The sequence below is a fragment of the Balaenoptera ricei genome, chromosome 16 (genome assembly GCF_028023285.1).
Source record: "Balaenoptera ricei isolate mBalRic1 chromosome 16, mBalRic1.hap2, whole genome shotgun sequence".
NCBI lineage: Eukaryota > Metazoa > Chordata > Mammalia > Artiodactyla > Balaenopteridae > Balaenoptera > Balaenoptera ricei.
The window spans coordinates 28,976,785-28,996,246 of record NC_082654.1 but is presented as its reverse complement, the minus strand read 5'-3'; the positions used below and the strand labels follow the sequence as shown (position 1 = coordinate 28,996,246).

Here is a 19,462-nt window from a genome sequence, read left to right as displayed (position 1 = left end):
TGTGGCGCACGGGCTTAGTTACTCCGCGGCACGTGGGATCTTCCCAAACCAGGGCTCGAACCCGTGTCCCCTGCATTGGCAGGCGGATTCTTAACCACTGCGCCACCATGGAAGCCCACTTCAGGAGTTTTTAATCATGAGTTTTATCTCTTTTTCCTACCCCTTGCTACATGTTGTGTTTTTTTGGATACTCTTTTCACGGAAGCAGTCTTATGATAAGAGGCAAAGATGTAAAGGGGGCAGCATTTGTCTACTTTTCTGCCCTTAGGACCTCTCATTCGGCAGGCAGTCCCTCTCCCTGGCCAGGCACAGGCCTCACTTTCCCCCGGGTCTTGCTACTCTAGGTACCTTACCCTAAAGCCATCAGAATGCAGATCTTACCTGGCTGGTCCCAGGACAGCAAGAACAGCACAGAGTAATTCACTGGAATTGGGAGCCATGCTCACAGCTCACAAACATTTACATTTTAAAAGAAAGTGAGGAAAACAAAGTTGCCTAACAACATGCCATTTTTGTTTAAAAAAAGAAGGTGGAAGAAGAGGAGGAGAGAGAAAAAAAGGGAGAAAACATGCAAAAACCTCTACATATTTCCATATACACACATATAATATGTAAGTGCACAGAAAAAGGTCTGGGAAGAGAATACACTAAACTTGTCAGAGAGTTTTGCCTCAGAGAGGGAACTGGGATTTGGGATAGAAGGATCAATGGGGACTTGAGCTGAATCAGTACTTTTTAATCTCACAAGAATCTATTAATGTATTGCCAGTACTTTAAGACAAACTGTCATGCTAGCCAAGATTCATCTCTACTGGTGAAATTTTAAGCAATCTGAGAGAAGAACTTTTGGTAAAGAGCCATCCCACTGCTACTAGGATGGCACCATTGACTCCTGAGGCTTTACTGGATGGTGCCTAACTCCCGGGTTGTTGCTTCCCTCCACCATCGAATGAAGCTCTTTTTAACCTTAAATTTTACCACATATTTATATGGCACTTACTCTATGTGTCAAGCATTGTTCAGGCACTTTACAAATACTTGCTTATTTAATCTTCATCACGATCCTACTATCGTCTCCATCTCACTACTGATGAATGAAGAGAAATTCAGTAACTGGCCCAGTATGTGGAAGATGTGAGCCCACACTGGCTCCAGAGCCTGCAATTGCTACTCTGCCTCTAGTGCTTTTTCCAGGCAGGCAAATCTTGGGAATTGTGACCCGGAAATCTACTTGTGGGTTTTGGTGACCACCTGGTAGCTAATGATAAAATGATGTGATTTTAAAGCACATTTAACCTCTGTATAGCCACAGGTCACCCACCATTAAGACTGGGAACAATTATGTATTTAATCACATATACATATGTTCACATCATTATAGCTGTACAACCCTGCTCAGTATAATGTAAATAATCCCCCACACAGATCAAATCTAGAAGTGTCATACACAGTAAATATTCAATAGTATTCCAGACAATTTATGGCAGAAATTATGTGCAAGTGAAGGGATGTTTATCAGTGCATAAAGAAAATTTAGAAACCACCAAAATTTCTCCCAAAAGGGGCCTGTTAAATAAATTATTGTGTATCTGCATAATAGAATACTATTACAGCCATTGAGATACAGGTTTACATTCATTAATACAGAACATTGTCTCATGTGTGTTGTTAAATGGGAAAAGGTTACAAAAGAGTCTGTGAAAGAATTGCAATTTTGTTAAAAAGGGAAAAATATTTTCAATGCACATATTTGAAAATGAAAAAGTCTTGAAGGTGACAAAATTCTGATTTTTTTCTTTTCTTTTCAACTTACTGTATTTTCTAGTTTTTCTCTAGTGAACATATAATATTGATATGACAAAGAATAATAAGGTGAAAAAAAGAACATTTGCTATACAACAAGAATACTCTACTACTCAGTCCTCTCTCAATTACCCTGTTAAATCCCTTTCAAATTCTTTCCTCGCTTTTTTATAATCCGAGATTTCTTTCCTGACCTAATCCCTTCAAATTGCTGAAGAAAATGGGTAATAAAACACTTGAAATAACAATTTGCTAGTCTAATAAGAAAAGTCAAAAAAACTCCACCTGCTTAGCAATCTGTCTAGAAAACTGAGGGGAAGCGATCTTTGTAAATTTGTTCATATTCCCACCAGGCCAAGTAGGAAGATCATTAAGTCCTGGTTTTCCATGTGACCACATCACTCCAGCCGGCCCACGCAGCCCCACCACTTCTTTTCCTTCAGCACCTATGTTACTTGTATTTGGAGAAAGTTTATCCTGCTCAACGTTAAACTTTCAGCACTGTGGTCCCTGGCTGTTCTGCAGGACTCATAGCAGACTCTTCCCGGATCACCAGACTTCAGGGAAGAATCTGTTATATTTTGGTCCTAAATCGCAAAAGTAACTGAAAAAACTTTCCCTGTGCCTTTTGCTCAGTGACTGCCTTGCCTATTTTGGCAAGTAGCCTCCATCCAGCACAATCCCTACTGGGAGGGTTTCCACCTCGGGGAAACCTAGCTCAAAGCTTCCCATTTCCCCCTTCTTCTACCAGGGCCTACCCAGGCCTTTAAAAGAAGAGCAAGCAAGAGTCAAGTGCCCAGAGTACAAGAGTCTGCAACTTCTTATGCTGCCAGGATAGCAAAATTAACACTAGATCCTCTGAAACACCATTTTTGAACGCTCACCAAATCCTAGAAAGGTGTGCTGTTAGGGTGTTTAAAACTATGAGGTTATTATTATTGTTGAATCTTTAGGCAGCAGAAGTGAAATAATCAAGAAGGCAAAGATAGTTTTTGTAAAATAATAATTAGAAATAAACCATCACTGTTTAATAAGCAAATTTTGATTATAATCAGCCAACAAAACTTTACATGAAAACTTTATTTTCAGACACACATCTGATGTTTTATTTACCAGGTCTCTTGAAGGAAGGTATTATTGCTCTCATTTTATAAATGAGAGCAAAAAGCAATGAAATGACTTGCCTGAGACCACGCAGCTAATAACTATTCAAAACTAGCATCTCAAGCCGGTGCTTTCCATCAAATGTCAAGGCCTGTTCTGGGTTGCATGGCTTTTTGATATGAGTGTGGCTGTTTCCTGCACTGTATTTCCATTTTTGATAATAACATTACAGTGATGTCTCAAATTTTGCTCATTAACAGGACCCTCTGGTTATTTTTCTATCCTACTCTAGAAAACCAGACTTTCTTCAGCTTCTATTAGATAGTTTACTTTTATTCCTTCCACTTATTCTCACATTTTATGTATCTTTTAGAACTGTGTACAAAACAAAACAAAAACCAGTTGATCTGAGTTATAATCCTGTTTAAAGTTTTAATTACAAAAATATATGAAAATATTGAATAGAGAGCTACCAAGCAGACTGCTAGGAGATGGGGCAAAGTATAGAAAGCTGAAAAGCCCTCTAAAGCTTTCTTCCGTCTCAGGCAAGTCATTTCATCTGTCTGGTGCTCAGGAACAGCAAACCAAGTGGGGTGAAACTAGGTGGTCTTAGACATAAATTCATGAAACAAAACAATAATACAAAATAGAATGAACTTAAGCATTACGTATTTTGGTTACATTAATTTAAAAGGGTGAACACAGTCTTTCAAAATAAGGATTCTTTTCAAGTGTGATCCAATATTTTTATGGTAAAATCTGATTAAGCCTAGGATATCAGTTAGTACTATCTTATTTTCTAGCTGAAACCTGGGGAAAAAACCAAAACCTCAATATGAGGGAACATAAATTGGGTTTTCCCCGGGACCCCAGTCATTCATGCTGTACAGGCTTCAATGAGCTCTCGGCATCCCAATACTCACTCTGTTCCCCTATATCTCCCCTGGCTTCCATTTCTAGGGACATATGTGGAGCTGCTTCTAGATCTTGAGAGAGCAGCAGGCTCAGTGAATTAAGGTACTCAGACTACAAGTCAGAAGATCCGGGATCTAGCCCTGCCCCCATCTTACCTGACATGTTACACAACCTCTCTGGGCTGTTGTTTCCAGGTGTGTATAACACAGCAGTTGAGCCTCTTTGGTTACTTCTAGGCTCTAAAATCTTATGTACTTTCCTACTCTGTTACTTCACTTACTCCTCTTGGTTTGGTATAACTACACTAGTCTCTAACTAGCTCCACAAAGAGTGTCACTTAGTGACTAACCTGGGCAGTTAGTCACTTCCTCTCCCCGAGGCCTGCGCTATTACGGAACATAGCACAACATATTTTAAGTAGTTGTTTCCTTATTATTCCTTGAACATAACAAGCCCAGTTGGTCTCTGTGCTTTTCTGCTTACCTACTGTCCTTTTAGCCCAGTTAGATGAAGGCTTCTCTAGTCCTTGGATTACTCTTTTCTCTAAACTTTATTTCTTGAGTAACAATACAAAATAATACTTACTATTTATCTTTTGATGTACATGTTCTGTGCCCTCAAATAGAATATTTCACTGGATAACAAATATTCATTGAGTACCTACTATACGCTATGTAAGGGTCTGGAAACACCACCTTCACTGCCATCATGGAGATTAGAGTCTACTGAACTTTTCTGCATACCTAATCTGTACCTAATCTACAATAGGTAGCACAGCAACCAGCACTTAAGAGAAGGCACCAATTATTATTATTATTTAGAGTGCCCTACACATTGCTCTGCATGACTGTGATGATAAACACTATGCAAAGATTTTAAAAAATCATTAAATATCCTAACTTTTGTTTGTCTTAACTACTTAGCTGCCACACCTATGACACTGGGGTAAATAAGGTTTCAATCTTTCCCTGAGGGGCGGAGGGTGGAGAGCAGAGGAAACTGAATTCCATATCTCCAAATCACTGAGGAAAGGACTAGAGGAATTCTACAATAATTTTTGTCTAAGTATTGCTGTGAGGTCAATGGTAAGTGGAAACATCTCCATATTTCAGTAGATGCTAAGATGCACACTTCTTCATATTTTAACATTTCAGAAATGGAGATGTGTTTTCCAATCAATAGCATGTTAATTAAAGTCTTCCAGGGACTTCCCTGGTGGTCCAGTGGATAAGACTCCACGCTCCCAATGCAGGGGGCCGGGGTTCAATCCCTGTTTGGGGAACTAGATCCTGCATGCATGTCACAACTAAGAGCCCGCATGACGCAACTAAGGGCCCACATGCTGCAAGTAAAAATCCTGCATGCCACAACAAAGATCCCGTGTGCCACAACTAAGAAGCCCACGTGCTACAACTAAGACCCAGGGCAGCCAAAAATAAAAATTAATTAATTATTTTTAAAAAGGAACTAGTTAAAAAAAATGAAGTCTTCTAATTAGAAGTCTTTCTTTTTTTTAATTTTTAGAAATTTATTTATTTATTTTTATTTAAAAAAATGTTTTTTTTTCATTTTTGGCCATGCCACTCGTCTTGTGGGATCTTAGTTCCCCAACCACAGACCAGGGATTGAACTCGGGCCCTTGGCAGTGAAAGCACTGAGTCCTAACCACTGGACCACTGGGGAATTCTTCTTTCTTTCTAATGCTACATAAATTATTCAGTGTCTTACAATAGATGGTGTTTTAGATTCAACGAAATGCAATATATTTCATCTGTTTGCCTCCTCTCAGCTTATGATTTGAAGGGTTTTCTTGACACCATGGAATGAGGTCCGTGATCTAGAATCTAGCCCTGCTCCCTGCTGTGCGGCCATGTACACAAATGTGTATCTTCCCACCAGAAATGACTTGCATTGCACTGTCACACCCCTGTGACTTGACAGCCTGATGTTTACACAGTTTGGGCACATTCTGGTTTCTCAGGAAATATCAAATTGGAAAACTCTGTGGTGTTAGGGAGGGAGTGTCAAGTTTCTGAGCTCCCAGCCCAACATTCCTTTGAAGGCTGGGCCTGCCGTGGCACTGAAAGTTAGCTGCTTGGATTCACCCCCACCCCACTGCCCCCCTTCAACATCCTCAGGTCCACAGGAATGACAATGCCCTAGAATACTGCCTCTTCCTATCCTACCTCAATTTCTTGCCTTTCCTGGTTATCTTTTTGCTTTTACAGAGACCTGGGATCTCCCCAGAGCAATATTCCTTTATCGTTGATGAAACATTACATAAAAATAATGTAGGTAACAGCTTGTGGAGAAAGCAGACAGTCTAGCTTACTGAGACTACCACACATGATCCCAGTAGGCAGCACCGCCTTACTTTCTCTAAAGCTTCGATTATCTCCCAACTCTTGACAAAATAGGGCCCTTCATTTATTTCCTTTTGCCTCCACATATTTTCTCATTCCCTCTTCTTTGCTTCCTACTTACCCATCTATCTTCAAACAAGCACTGACACCTGATTTTAAAAAGTAAATACACGAAAACTTTGTTCAACTCTGTGCCCCCCTCAGCCACAGTCACACCTCTTTGATTCTTTCTATGAAAGGTCTTGAAAGAGTGGTCTTCGTGCCCTCCCTCTATGACCTCCCTCCCCCATCTAAATCCTTTGCAAGTAATTCTGCGTCATCACCATATTCCGGTAATATTGCCTTTTCAGTCAACCGATACCCTCCTCAACAAATCCACAGCATCAGCCTTGACTTCCCTCTGGCATCTGAAAGTGCTGGCCATTCTCTCCTACGCTACGCCCTCCGGTTTTCTTCTGCCCTCCCCTAGTGTTCCTGCCCATCTCTCCTCCTCCTGTCCCACGCTGTGGGCGTCCCCTAAGCCCAGTTCTCAGACGCTTGTGCTTTCCCCAGCCATTCCCATCCTCAGAGAAGTCATCCACTCACAGTGTCAGTGATCACGTCTCAGAGGGTGAATCACCACGTGCAGGTCCAGCTCTGACTTCTTCCTCAGGTTCTGGTCCAAACTCCCATCTGCTGTGTAAGATTTCAATACGCTAGTTCTTCCCCACACTGTGTTCCTCTTTGTCACCACAACTCTGCATCTTTGCTCACAGGCTTTCCTCAACCGGGAATTTTCTCCTTGCTTCTCTCTTCCTATCTCAACCCCACTACTCCTTTAAGCTTTAGCTCAAATTCAAACATCTTCCTAACGTCTTTTCCATTAACTCAAGTAAAAACTGAGCTTTTCCTCTTCTGATTGTCCATAGCATTAACTGTCTATGCTAGATACTTCTGTACTTTAATTATTCATATTTTTACGTTTTGTCTCTTCAACTGATCTATAAACTCCTGTGGGGGGGAGGGGTGGGGGGGAGGTATCCTTCCCTGGATACCCCAATGCTTGGTACAGTGCTAAGTACAAACACTAGTTAATAAACACCTGTTGAACTGCGTTCAAAGGGGATATGGGATCTATGTGCTGGTATAGTATGATTGATGATGATGATGATGATAGCAGCTCATGTTTATTTAGCATTTACTATGTGCCAGGCTCTGTTGCACTATTCTAAATATTTGCACATCTATAAACTCACTTATTCCTCATAATACTATCATGTACGTACATTATCTGGTTTTGTTGATGAGGAAACTGCAGCATAGAGAGAATAAATAATTTACACAAAGTTACACAGGTAGCAGGGCCAAGGTGGGGGAAGGTACCTAATAGTTCTTCTTATTGCAGTTATAAAATTGTATTTGATTCATTTGCTTTTATACGCTGCTTTCTGTTCAAAACTGTGAGCTCCTGAAGGCAGGCACAAGTCTTGCTCATCTTATCCAATGTCTCATTGGGGACATGGCTTGCATTTGGGGCAGAACAATTCTTCACTGTGTAGGATGGTCCTACACCCTGAAGACATTTAGTGTCCCTGGTCCTTGCCTCATAAATGCAAGTAGTCCCCTGCACCCTGCCATTGTGACAACCAAAAGATATCTCCACCCATTTCCAAATGCTGGGGCTGAGCCCGCCAAGCCTCAGAAAGCCTGCCGCCTACAGAGCCCTCTACATACCAAATCGGCACCATCAACAGTCCCTAGATCTCTGATTTAAGCTAGGTGATTCCCCATCCCAGCCTTCACCATTGCCATTTGGACCATGGATGGATACCTAATCAATGAACGGTTAATTCATATGATGAGGCCTAACTAAAAAACTCAAGCTGAGTCAATTATACTCTCTCCTGGGAATCTGAATTAAGAACTACCAGGCAGATTAGACAGAACAGAGGCAGAAGCTGCAAGAATGCCCCAGAGAGTGTTGGGACAACTATGGTTATGTGCAATCTAGTGAAGGAGTAGAAAATATAAGTGGAAGGTGTTGGTCTGTGCTTAGAGAAGACCAAGGCGGAGGCTCAGAGAACAGCAAAAACATCTTGAGGAAAGACGGCCTGTGAGAGAGGGATACAGAGAAAGGGAATAGCTGGTCCACGGGGTACCTGGCGTCAGTCCACTTGTACTAGAACAATAGCCTTAGCCCTCCTCAGGGTCTTAAGGTCGTTTCTGTCTAACCAGAACATAGTACAGTGTTTGGTACTCAGTAAATTTGTTAGATAAAGATACATGAATGGCTCATGTTTGTTAAAACAGAACCAAATTAGAATAAAAGCTGCAAAAAGGGCTCTGAAAACTGTAAAGCATGTAAATTAAAGTGGTACCACTATTACTACTGCTGATGATGAAATGTCACAGTTCATTCTGCTGAACTTTTGTTACTGCCCAGTTAATTCCTAGGAACAGGCCCCTGGTCTCTGAAGGGGCAGAGACCTCTTGGCACCTGCTATACTCATGGCTTGTAATCAACCTATGAAATTAAGAAGGATACAAAGCTAATGCCTTGGGGACTTCCCTTGTGGTCCAGTGGTTAAGAGTCTGCCTTCCAATGCAGGGGATGCGGGTTCAATCCCTGGTCAGGGAACTAAGATCCCACATGCTGTGAGGCAACTAAGCCCCCGTGCTCTGGAGCCCACATGCCACAACTAGAGAGAAGCCCGTGTGCCGCAATGAAAGATCCCGCATGCCGCAATGAAAGATCCCGCATGCCACAATGAAGATCCCGTGTGCCACATCTAAGACCCAATGTAACCAAATAAATAATAAATAAATATTAAAAAAAAAAAAAAGCTAATGTCTTGGATTGACTGGCAGATATTTTATTCCAGTAGTTTGAATACAGACTATAGCTATAGAGATATATTCACATACTTGCAATGAAAAGAAACCTTGACTCTGAGAGTCTTAAAAACTTTGAACTCTCTGTGTAACACTGGGAAAAATGCCTTCAAATCTGCGCAGGTTTTTATCTTGGGAGAAAAACAAAACAAGAAGATTTTCTTGCTCCACTGCAATTACTGTCCAAACTTTTAAGGAATCGCTTTTACAGTAGGCCCTCTGTATCCACAGGTTCTGCATCTGCCGATTCAACCAACTGCAGAGCGAAAATATTTTTTAAATCCACAAAGTTCCAAAGCAAAACTTGAATTTGCTACACTGGCAACTGTTTACACAGTATTTACATTGTATTTACAGCCATTTACAGAGTATTAGGTGTTATAAGTAATTGAGATGATTTAAAGTATATGGGAGGATGTGCATTACATTACCTGCAAATACTATGCTATTTTATCGAAGGGACTTGAGCATCTGTGGATTTTGGTATCTGCAAGGGTGTGAGGGTGGGGGTAGGGTGTTGGTCTTGGAACCAACCCCTCACAGATACAGATACCAAGAGATGACTATATATCCCTCATCACCACTTCCCTCCTAAACTCCCCGTAATATGCCTTGTGTCTCTGTTGCTCCTATTCCTCATCTCATGTCCCAAATGCAAAGGTCTTTACTTAGAACACATCCTCTCATAGCTTTGCCGCATGTAACACAGTTGAACCCAATCCATTCGAAGCCCTTCTCTGGCTCCCCTAACACAATACTTTTCTGTTCTTCTAAGTTCATTTATTTGAAATGAACCTAAACCTGCACTTCTGGCTTTAACTGTGGTGCTGTAGTAAAAGCACTGGTCTGGGCATCAAGAGACCCAGTTTCTATTCCTGGTCTAAGGATTGACCGGTTACCTTGGCCACACAGTTCAAATTCTCTGAGCTCTGTCTCTTCATTTATAAACTGAGTGAGTGGGATTTAAGTATTTTTTCATACTGTGACTCACATTTTACATTGTGGTTCAGTAGATACATACATACATTTATCTAATCCATGTATGTATGTGTATATACACACACTCAGAAGTATTACATGCTTACTTTTACTACATGAGATGTACTTGAAACTTTCTATTCATTTCTATTCTATTTTTCAAAAAATGCTAGTTGTAACCCACTAAATAGACTTCAAAACCCAATCACGGGTGGTTACCCACATGTATAAAATACTGGACTTGTTGAAATGTCATGTTCCTTCTAGTAATAATATAAGAGGATTTTGTGTTGTAGCCTTCCAACCTTGAACCATTAGCCTTAACTCACATCTGAATTCCAGCTTCCTATTTCTCTCTGTAAGGGTTCTTCATTTAGATATCTTAATATCACTTAAATTAACCTAGTTAACATGGAATTTGAAGCACCAGGTCCCCTTCCCATCATAACTATTTATGTTATTAGCAAGTGTAAAATCCTAGTGTTGACTTTTGGTCTAGTAATGGTAGAGTAACCTACACTGTACTAACCTCCCTATTGAAAATTATTAGCAACTCTGGACAAGATTTTTTTTTTTAAATAACTGTGTGAAGACACTAGAAAGCCACCAAAAGCAGCCAGAAACTGGAGGGGATACGACTCGAAACATGGATAGAAAACTAGGTAAGATCCCTATTTACCTGATACCTCCTCCCCCTACCCCAAGGCAATCCCTAGTCTTTCAGCATGCTGGAGAATAAAGCAAAAACTGAGAGCCAACAAGTGATAATCTCATTGGGCTGCAGAGTCAAAAAGGTTCTGGGGCTCTGAAGTGGCTTGATATTAAGGGAGAAATCCTGCAAAAGAGGAAGCTGCAGAGAGGACAGCCCCAAAATCCATGCAGAAATTCCCTTCAAATCCTTGAACTGTGCACGCAGTGATGAGACTCCAGGGAACCCAGCAGAAAGCGATAACGGCTGGAGGCTAAAGAGCCCGGCAGATATTCACAACTCTCTGCAGCTGGGAAGACAGTTTGAAATCTGAGTCCCTTCAAATTAGGAAGTTCAATAAATATGTCCAGTGTTCCACTTAGAAACCTCTGCAGAGCTGCACCTTAGGAGTAAGGCCCACCTCCCAAGACGAGGAGCCACACCCTAGGACTAAGGGCAAAACCATAACAAACCTGCCCTAACAAAAATCTAAGCTTGAGGCCTTCACAGGAGAAACTGATACGACAGGTGAGGGGAAGTAAAAATCCTGGCAGAACAACTTGGTTTCTAGCCTGGGAGATGGTCGAGGAGCAGGCACTGAACAGCGCTTTCTCAGATGCAGCAGCTGGAGGGTGGGGAAGAGTGGGAGAGTGGAAGGCATGGGCATTCCACTTGGATAATTACACCTGCAAACACAGGGTCCGAGGGCAGATGTCTGTCCAGTTGTGGGGGGGGGGGTGTCAATCTGGATCTCAGCAGGGCAGAGACCATGCAGTGACAGTCGGGGTAGGGGAAGGACTTGTAAGGGGGAAGAGAGGTGGGTAGATAAAAGATGAAGAAATCATAACTTATGAGCACCTACTATGTTCCAGACATGTGATTAAGTGTTTTATTTATATTATCTCACTATGAGACAGGTATGATCATCTTCATTTTACAAATAAGAAATCCAAAGCTCAGAGAAGCTAAGTAATTCACCTAAAGTTACACTGTTAGTAAATGGTGGAGCTGAGATGTGAATTCAAGGCAGAAGACCAACTCCAAAGCTTGTTTCCTTTCTGTAATCAACTGTTGTGACTGTGTAACTTTCAGGAAGGGCAGTGGCACATGTGCTGTAAAACAGCTAGCAAAGAACATCAGAAAACAAAAAGATCTCTGGGACAGACTAAGATTTTGTTACAAGTCAAGGAGGATATTAGCGGTATAAAAAGGGGTGTCAATATGAATATACTATCAAAAGTTAAGTCCTCAAGTAGAGAGAGAGTTGTAAAAATGGAAATGGTATAAGGTGGAACTGAGCTGATTTCAGAGAGCTCATAGGGCATATTACAACACTCCAGAGAGAAGGGTTTGACTCCTAAGTCAAAGAGAATAAACACAATTAGGAGGCTTAATACAATAAGGAACTAAAGATAGGAAACAAAGTTCATCTAAGGAATGGCTGTGGGGGAAGGGAAAAGGAACGATGCAAAAACTAACCTAAGGAATCACAGGATCAGATTTTTTTTTGAGCTGGAAGGAATTTAGAAGTCATCCAATCCCTATCATTTCAGAGCAAAAATGTACCTAGGAAAAAACACCTAGCTGCTAAATCTCTCAGCCTCCCAACTAAAGCCGGGTTTCATTCTTATCTTTATAAATACAGGTAGAAAGCCTGCTTTGTCCAAAATGGTGCCCTGGAAATTCAAGTTAAGTCAAGCCTGTGTTGAAAGACCACTGGATAAACCACTGGCAGTTCCAGAATCACACCAGGGACTTATGTTTTCAGTGGCCCCCACCACAAATCTAACCGGTGGGCCTATTCTGAAGGAGACCTGGATGAGAAAGCTTCACTTGGGAGGAAGGTGCGACATGGATTTTCCAGAACGTTCACATTTTCTGACTCTAATCCTTCTCCTATCATCATATGCTGGACTCCCCCCAAATTGGCCAAAACCAGAAAGTCTGCTTGGCATGAGTATAACACATATTAAAAAAAAAAAAAAATTAAAGATTTAACAGGAACAACAACAAAATAAAATAAACATAGTTCATTTGAGACCTGGAGAAGAGAAGACAAACTGGCAAGAAAGAAAGAACCTCTAATGATTAAAGACTCTTAATATCCCCATTTTACAGATACCTTAGTTAAAGCTCAGCGAGATGAAGCCATCTGAATACCTAACATGTACAAAGCACCATGAAGAATATAAATAATCTTCTCATTTCCACAAGGGTTTTAGTGCTCACCATTCACTTAAGATTCCTGAATGTCAAGGAATGAACAAACTATAAAACAAGTTAAGTCTTCCTTCCCCCTAATGCCTAAAGTGCAGGGATTGAGAGAAAGAAGATGCCAGGAAAAAAAGTTTTCACTTGGTGCCCTGGTAAAGAACTTGCCATCTCCATAAGACAAACAAAAGATATTAAAGTAAAAAAGGAAAGATACCTGGGATTAGAGACCCTGACAAAAACCAAGAAAGGTAAAGGAGAGTTCCCATGACGACAGTCTGATTTTGAAAGCCATGTCGCAAATTTACAGCACTATGCACACACTCGCTCTGTGACGTGCCGCCCAGAAGAATTAAATCTCTAAGGCTGTTCTCACTCAAGATACACTTAATAAGAATTTTGGGGGCCAGGTTCCTTAAGTATACAAATGTACCTGGTACCTGGTAGAACCATCACCCCTTTTATCTATTTCCAGGTCTTATCCTCTAAGAAGGCTGGCTGAGTTCATACCTTGGGCTCTCTTCCTGTTTTGCACAAATTCTGAGCGTCTCAGGGTGCTGGGTGCTGTGCTGCGGAAGCAGCTATTCCTTTTCCAAGTCTCCAGGCCATTTAATTTTCTCTCTTCCTCTAAATGCCAGCTATTCTTCTCTAATGAAGTGTCCCAAGGAATGCCACGATGATGTTCTCCTTGGTTCCCCCCGGTCCCCTGATTCCACAGACCCTCCGGGATGACCCCTCTGCTCCCAGGTGCCATCATTCCTAGTCTGTCAATATCATTACACTCCAAAGTCTTCATCTGGTGGAGAGAATCTGTTCCTCTGTAATTCTGAAATTTATATTCACAGTTTGCAAATAGAGTATCAGAGTCTCTATTCTCCATATCAAAATTACTCTGATCCCCGGCATGAGTCTTCACTTTGAGATCGATTTTATCATTTTGATAAACATTCCTGTCCCTGTCACAGTATTTGACAAATTCATTACCTTCACTGACACCATTCAAGTCTGGGAAGTCCGCAGACTGACCATTAGTATAATTCCCAGGAACGTGATATAAATCATTGAGGTCTCTATAATAAAAATTAGTTTCTTTACAATCCTCAAGATTGTAATTAAAATTCCTACGGTCTACATGCCGGTGTTGAAGTTGACCAAAATTCTCCACAGAATCACCCAAACCCCTGTAGCCAGTCCATTGTCCAGTTTCTTTAGAGTCCTCAGGATTACGATTCAGATTCTTATGATTTACGCAGCCATTCGTCTCCCCATATCCTCCAGCTTTCCAGGTTACATCTGGGCTTCCTGCAAATGAATCATCCTTAGTCGCAGGGTTTGGATTCCCATAATCTACGTTTTCTGAATTTTTATAATCATTACAGCCTGGAGTCACACTTCCGTGGTACATACAGTCCTTTCTACTTTCCTTTGATTCCTCATTGTCCATACAGCTTGGTTCACTCTGCTCAAAATCCCAGTATCCACAATGCCTTTTTCTGTAGGGCCGATTCTGCCCTGTGGTCTGGTATCTGGAATCCAAGTCACCTTCTCTGTAAAGTCCATCCAGCGCTGTAACGTCCCTTTTCTGTAGACTCCTGCAATCTTCACACTCCCAGCTGGAGCTCCAGTGCCCTTTCTCCTCCAGTTCTCTTTCTTTCCTCATCTCATGGGTTTCACACATATTCACTGTGCTCAAAGACACATGCTTTATCCCTCTCTTCCATGGGCCTGGGTTGAGCTGAGATGTGGACAGGTGCAGTGTAGCCTAAGGCTGAATCTGTCCTTCTTAAAGTGTCTTAAAATGTCTCCCAAAGCACTTTAAACGTTCTTCTTCCTACTCCAGTTGGAGCACAGGGAGATGTGAGGTTATTTCGACCTCAGGATCCAATCAGTGAGCTGCTCTATCTTTCCCCAGGGAGCCCAGAAGGTAATTAGTAACTAGCGTTCACGTGATTGGAGTTGGCAGCTTTGTTTGGTGTTTCCCTCAAGCTGGTCAAACTGGCTTGGCTGCTTTATGAGCTGATGGTAAGAAGCATTTTTTTGCAGAAAAAGCAGAGTGAAAGAGAAACAGCCCCCTTTCAAAGCCCGAGGTAAGGTCATGTAACCGTCTCATCTGCCTCTTTAGTCCTTCAGTAATCAATCAGGGGTATGAATAAATGCCTTCATGTGCAGCTCAAACGGGACCTCCACTACCTGTCCTCCGAGTTTGGCTTTCTACTCTCCTTGGACATCTGAAACTCTTCGGGAATCCCTTCCCTTTAGTTAGAGGCAGGACTCTTCCGCCTTTGAGAGCTTTGCTTTTATGGGATTCAGGTTACCTGTTAGTGTATACTCAAATCACAAGCTGTTCAAGCTCCTGTCTGCAGACACACTGGCTTATCCCACTCAGGAAAGAAAAAGTACGTCTTTTATTCTGATCTGGTGTAGTGTAATTTTATAGTGTAAAAACTCTTTCCCAGAGGAATACAGTTATGTATGCTTTCACACTTTCCTTGATACTTGTCATGCCAGAGAAGCATCAAAACCATTCATCTCCTAAATCTCGTTTCCATCTAATTCATATAGCATATTTAGGAACTGGAGAATGAGGCTGGAAATCAGAAAGGTGGGTATAAAAGTACCATTTTGAATTCATCAAACATTAGATTATTTTATGTGAAGCACCGTGGAAGAGAAAAGGATGAAGTTGGTCTGTCTCTTAGATGCAGGAGCAACACACTATCAAGTAAGATTGCATGTGAAAAGTGCTGTAACAAACACCAATGGCAATGGCAACAAAGCAGAAGTCCCTGGTGGGACAACTGGAGGTTTCATGGAAGTGGTAGCATTTGAGCTGTACCTTCAAGCATAAGCAGGGTTTCCAAAGACTTTCCACATATGGAGAACTAGGTAATGGGGAACACTCTGAAGAATACATGTGGAAAAAGTAACAGGGATCATGCTGGAGGGGTAGGTTGCAGCAGATCCCAAGGGACTCGAATGCCACTTATTTTATTCACTGGATAATAAAGAGTCACTGAAGGTTTCTGAATAGGGGAGTGACATGCTAAGAGAGTCTTTAGTAAGATTACTCTTTTAGCTATCTGGTCATCTATCAAGTATCCTTGAACTTTTATCTAATCTCTATTTGCGAAACAATGTAATGTACCCTAAGGAGACCAGGGTTATAAGCTTTGTCAATAATGAGATGTTTACTCTTGGGTAAACCACTTATTCTCTCTGGGACTCAACCGACCCATCTATAAAATGAGGCAGCTGGCCTCAATGACATCTTGATTCCTTCAGTTTTAAAAATCCATGCTTCCTATTTTCCTTGCAACTCCGTTTTCCTTTTCTCAAATACCTAATGTGCTGTTAACACACCTTTTATGTTCTACACTAATAGATACTGAATGAACCTCTAGATTGTTAAATCTGATTTTCATGCAAAGGTTTTTGTTCCATAGTTCTGTTGCAGTAGTAGCAACAGCCCTGGCAGCTGCCGTGTTGTCAAGTGTGTATTAAGTGCCAGGATCAGGATGAGGGGCTAGGAAGTTGATATATATGTTCTTTAATCTTCACTAACTGTAAGGAGGATATTGTATTATCTTTATTTTACCACAGATAAAGAATCTCTGAGACTTTGAAAAACCTGTCCAAGATCACATAAACCAGTACAAGGAGGGGCCATAATTTGAACCAAGATCTGTCTGACTTCACGGCACTAGACTCAGAGGAGTATCTCAAAAACATAGGAAAGCCTTAATTTCCCTCAAACCAAGTAAACAAACAAGTACACTCCATCATGGTCTAATTCAGGGGTGGACCACTGCCGAGGCAAGTGTGCACACACCTCGCCCCACACTGCCGTTCCGTCTTTGTCTCCAGTCCTGGCCTACTTCCACCCTGCCCCAGTGCTGATCCTCACCACCCAACTGTGATGAGCACTGGTACCAGCACAGTCACAGAAAGACTGTCCAGTATCAACTGGCTCAATCATCTAAAACCTACTGCCTAAACCCGATAAAGACTGTGATTTGGTTCACAAACCAATAGGATGACAACGTAATTTGGGAGGACAGCTTTGACTATGAGTTATACAGAGGAACAGTGTAAAAGAGGGCACACGGGAGGAGGAATCAGGACAGCTAGCTTCTAGAAGTTCAATTTCTGCTAATAACCAGTTTGTAGCTATGCTTAACTTCTCTGGCTGTCAGTTTTCTTACGTGTAAAATGAAGAAGTTAACAGTTTCTCTGCCACTTTAAATCTAAAATTCTACAATCTTACTTATTTCTAAGTTAAAAGTAAAGATATATCTTTCCCTAACTGTTATGGAAAACAGAGTTTCCTTTGGCAACTTAAAGTCTTTGATAAAGCTAGCATGATAAGAAACACACCTAGTAAATCGACCAAGAGAACAGATAAAAAGAGGATGGATAAATTACAGGTAAGAAGGATACTAGTTATAAAACAATCCAGTAGCAAAGGTTACACAAAGGTAAAAAGAAATGATCTTTGGATGAGTGGAGAGTGAATAGCTGGTTATAATATGGAGCTCCCCTCTCCCCACCTCACCCCCTCTTCTCTTTTTCTAAGCCCTACTGCCTGTGGGACTTTAAAGATATAGCCTGTAGAAAAATGTAAACTGCCTCAGGTTTGCCTCATTACTGAGAACCAGAACTAATCAAAAGCTGTGAATGGGCTGCTCTTTTCATGTGATAAATCTGTGTGCAAAGAAATGTGGCCCAAGGGAAGGAGGAGCATAAAGGAGGAATAACTTTCCTATTTTTCTCAGTCCTAGTCCTACTGGTGAAATACAGCTTTGTAGATAGTTATCTTCCCTTTCACTTGATACAAGTCACATTCCACAGGCCCTCTTCAAAAGCCCTGAGCCCACTCTGCCATGATGTTTGTTACTTGTTACTACAGGGTGGGTGATCAGCTACAATGACCATCCGTGGATAGAAATTCTCCAAACATAATGCTAGAAGTGAAGGTGGGGCAGCAGGATTTGAAGGATGAGAGAAAAGAGGCAGAAAGTAGAGGAAAGGTAAAGGAACAAAAGGGAGGAGACAGTAAAAAAAAAAAAAAAAAAAAATCTAGTAAGAACAGGTAATTACCTAAACTTTTCACAGTATCTCTGTAACTGCCCATGTGGTTCCTCCAGCCTGATGATCAACTCCTCCTCACTTTCTAACTCTGCCCCAATGACACTCTCTGATTCCCATAGTTCTTGCTATTTTCCAGAGCACCATGCAAATATCCCTCTCATCTTACCTGTTACTTTATTATACTTGTTTACCTTCTTTTATTACACTGAAAGCTTGAGGGCAAGGACCACGTCCAATCTCCAGCACAGCTCTGTACGTGGGGCACAAGACGTACTCCCATGTTTAATGAGTTGATGGTGGTCATATTTATTGGGCACATGCTAGATGCGAGGCAGAGGGCAGGAGAGCTTACAAGTTAAAAGCACAGGCTGTGCTTTTTTTTGAATCCTGATTCTGCCACTAACTAGCTATATAATCTTGGGAAAGTTACTTAAGCTCTCTAAACCTGTTTCTTCATCTTTTCACCATCAAATCTACCATCCTACCTGCATCTGTAACCATCTGCTCTGCTTTCCCTCTTGTTAGAATGGAAGAACTGTCTCTGCTGATAACAGGCCAATCTCTCTCCCTGTTGGTTCACTGATCCACTCCCTCCTGACCGCTCAAAGACTTTGTTTCGGCAATTAGGCCCTCCCTCTCCTGCTCTTCAGTATACCCACTCTAACCATCAGTCTCATGAGCCTATGAATGTTTCCCATCTTTTTAAAAATTTTATTTATTTATTTATTTTTGGCTGCATTGGGTCTTCGTTGCTACACACGGGCTTTCTCTAGTTGCGGTGAGCGGGGGCTACTCTTTGTTGCGGTGTGTGGGCTTCTCATTGCGGTGGCTTCTCTTGTTGTGGAGCACGGGCTCTAGGCACGTGGGCTTCAGTAGTTGTGGCACGCGGGCTCAGTAGTTGTGGCTTGTGGGCTCTAGAGCATGGGCTCTAGAACGCAGGCTCAGTAGTTGTGGTGCACGGGCTTAGTTGCTCCGTGGCATGTGGGATCTTCCCAGACCAGGGCTCGAACCCGTGTCCGCTGCATTGGCAGGCGGATTCTTAACCACTGTGCCACCAGGGAAGTCCTGTTTCCCATCTTACAAACAACTTCTGCTTTGAAAGACTTGAGCAAGCCAAATACTCAATGCCTCCATTTCCTTACCTCTCACTCTATCTTTAATCCATTCCAATAAGGCTTTTATCCCTTTGTTATCACTTTACTGAAACTGCCCTTGACAAGATCATCCAATCCAATGGTCATTTCTGAGACTTCATCTTACTTGGCCTCTCAGTAGCTTTTGGAAAGAGTCACTTTCTCTTTCTTAAAGCTCTTCCTTCACTTGACTGGCTGCTCCTTTTCCTTTGCTAGTTCATCTCCCTTGTCTCCCACATTCCTAAACATTGGCTGCCCCAGGTCTTTTCCTTTGTACCCAGTTACCTAGCACACAGTAGGAATTCAAG

The 19,462-nt window shown here is 41.7% G+C and overlaps 1 protein-coding gene across 6 annotated transcripts in view; it reads right to left on the bottom strand.

The window, feature by feature from the left end:
- Nucleotides 1–19,462, bottom strand: part of DNMBP (dynamin binding protein) — a 154,341-nt gene that overhangs the window by 71,182 nt on the left and 63,697 nt on the right. The window contains exon 1 of one of the 6 annotated variants that reach the window (XM_059900499.1): nt 13,444–14,759. The exons of the other annotated variants lie outside the window; for them this stretch is intronic. Coding sequence (XP_059756482.1) covers nt 13,444–14,611 — 1,168 coding nt within the window. The 5' untranslated portion in view covers nt 14,612–14,759. Of the gene's footprint in view, nt 1–13,443; nt 14,760–19,462 lie in introns of those variants that run through there. 6 annotated transcript variants of the gene reach the window in all.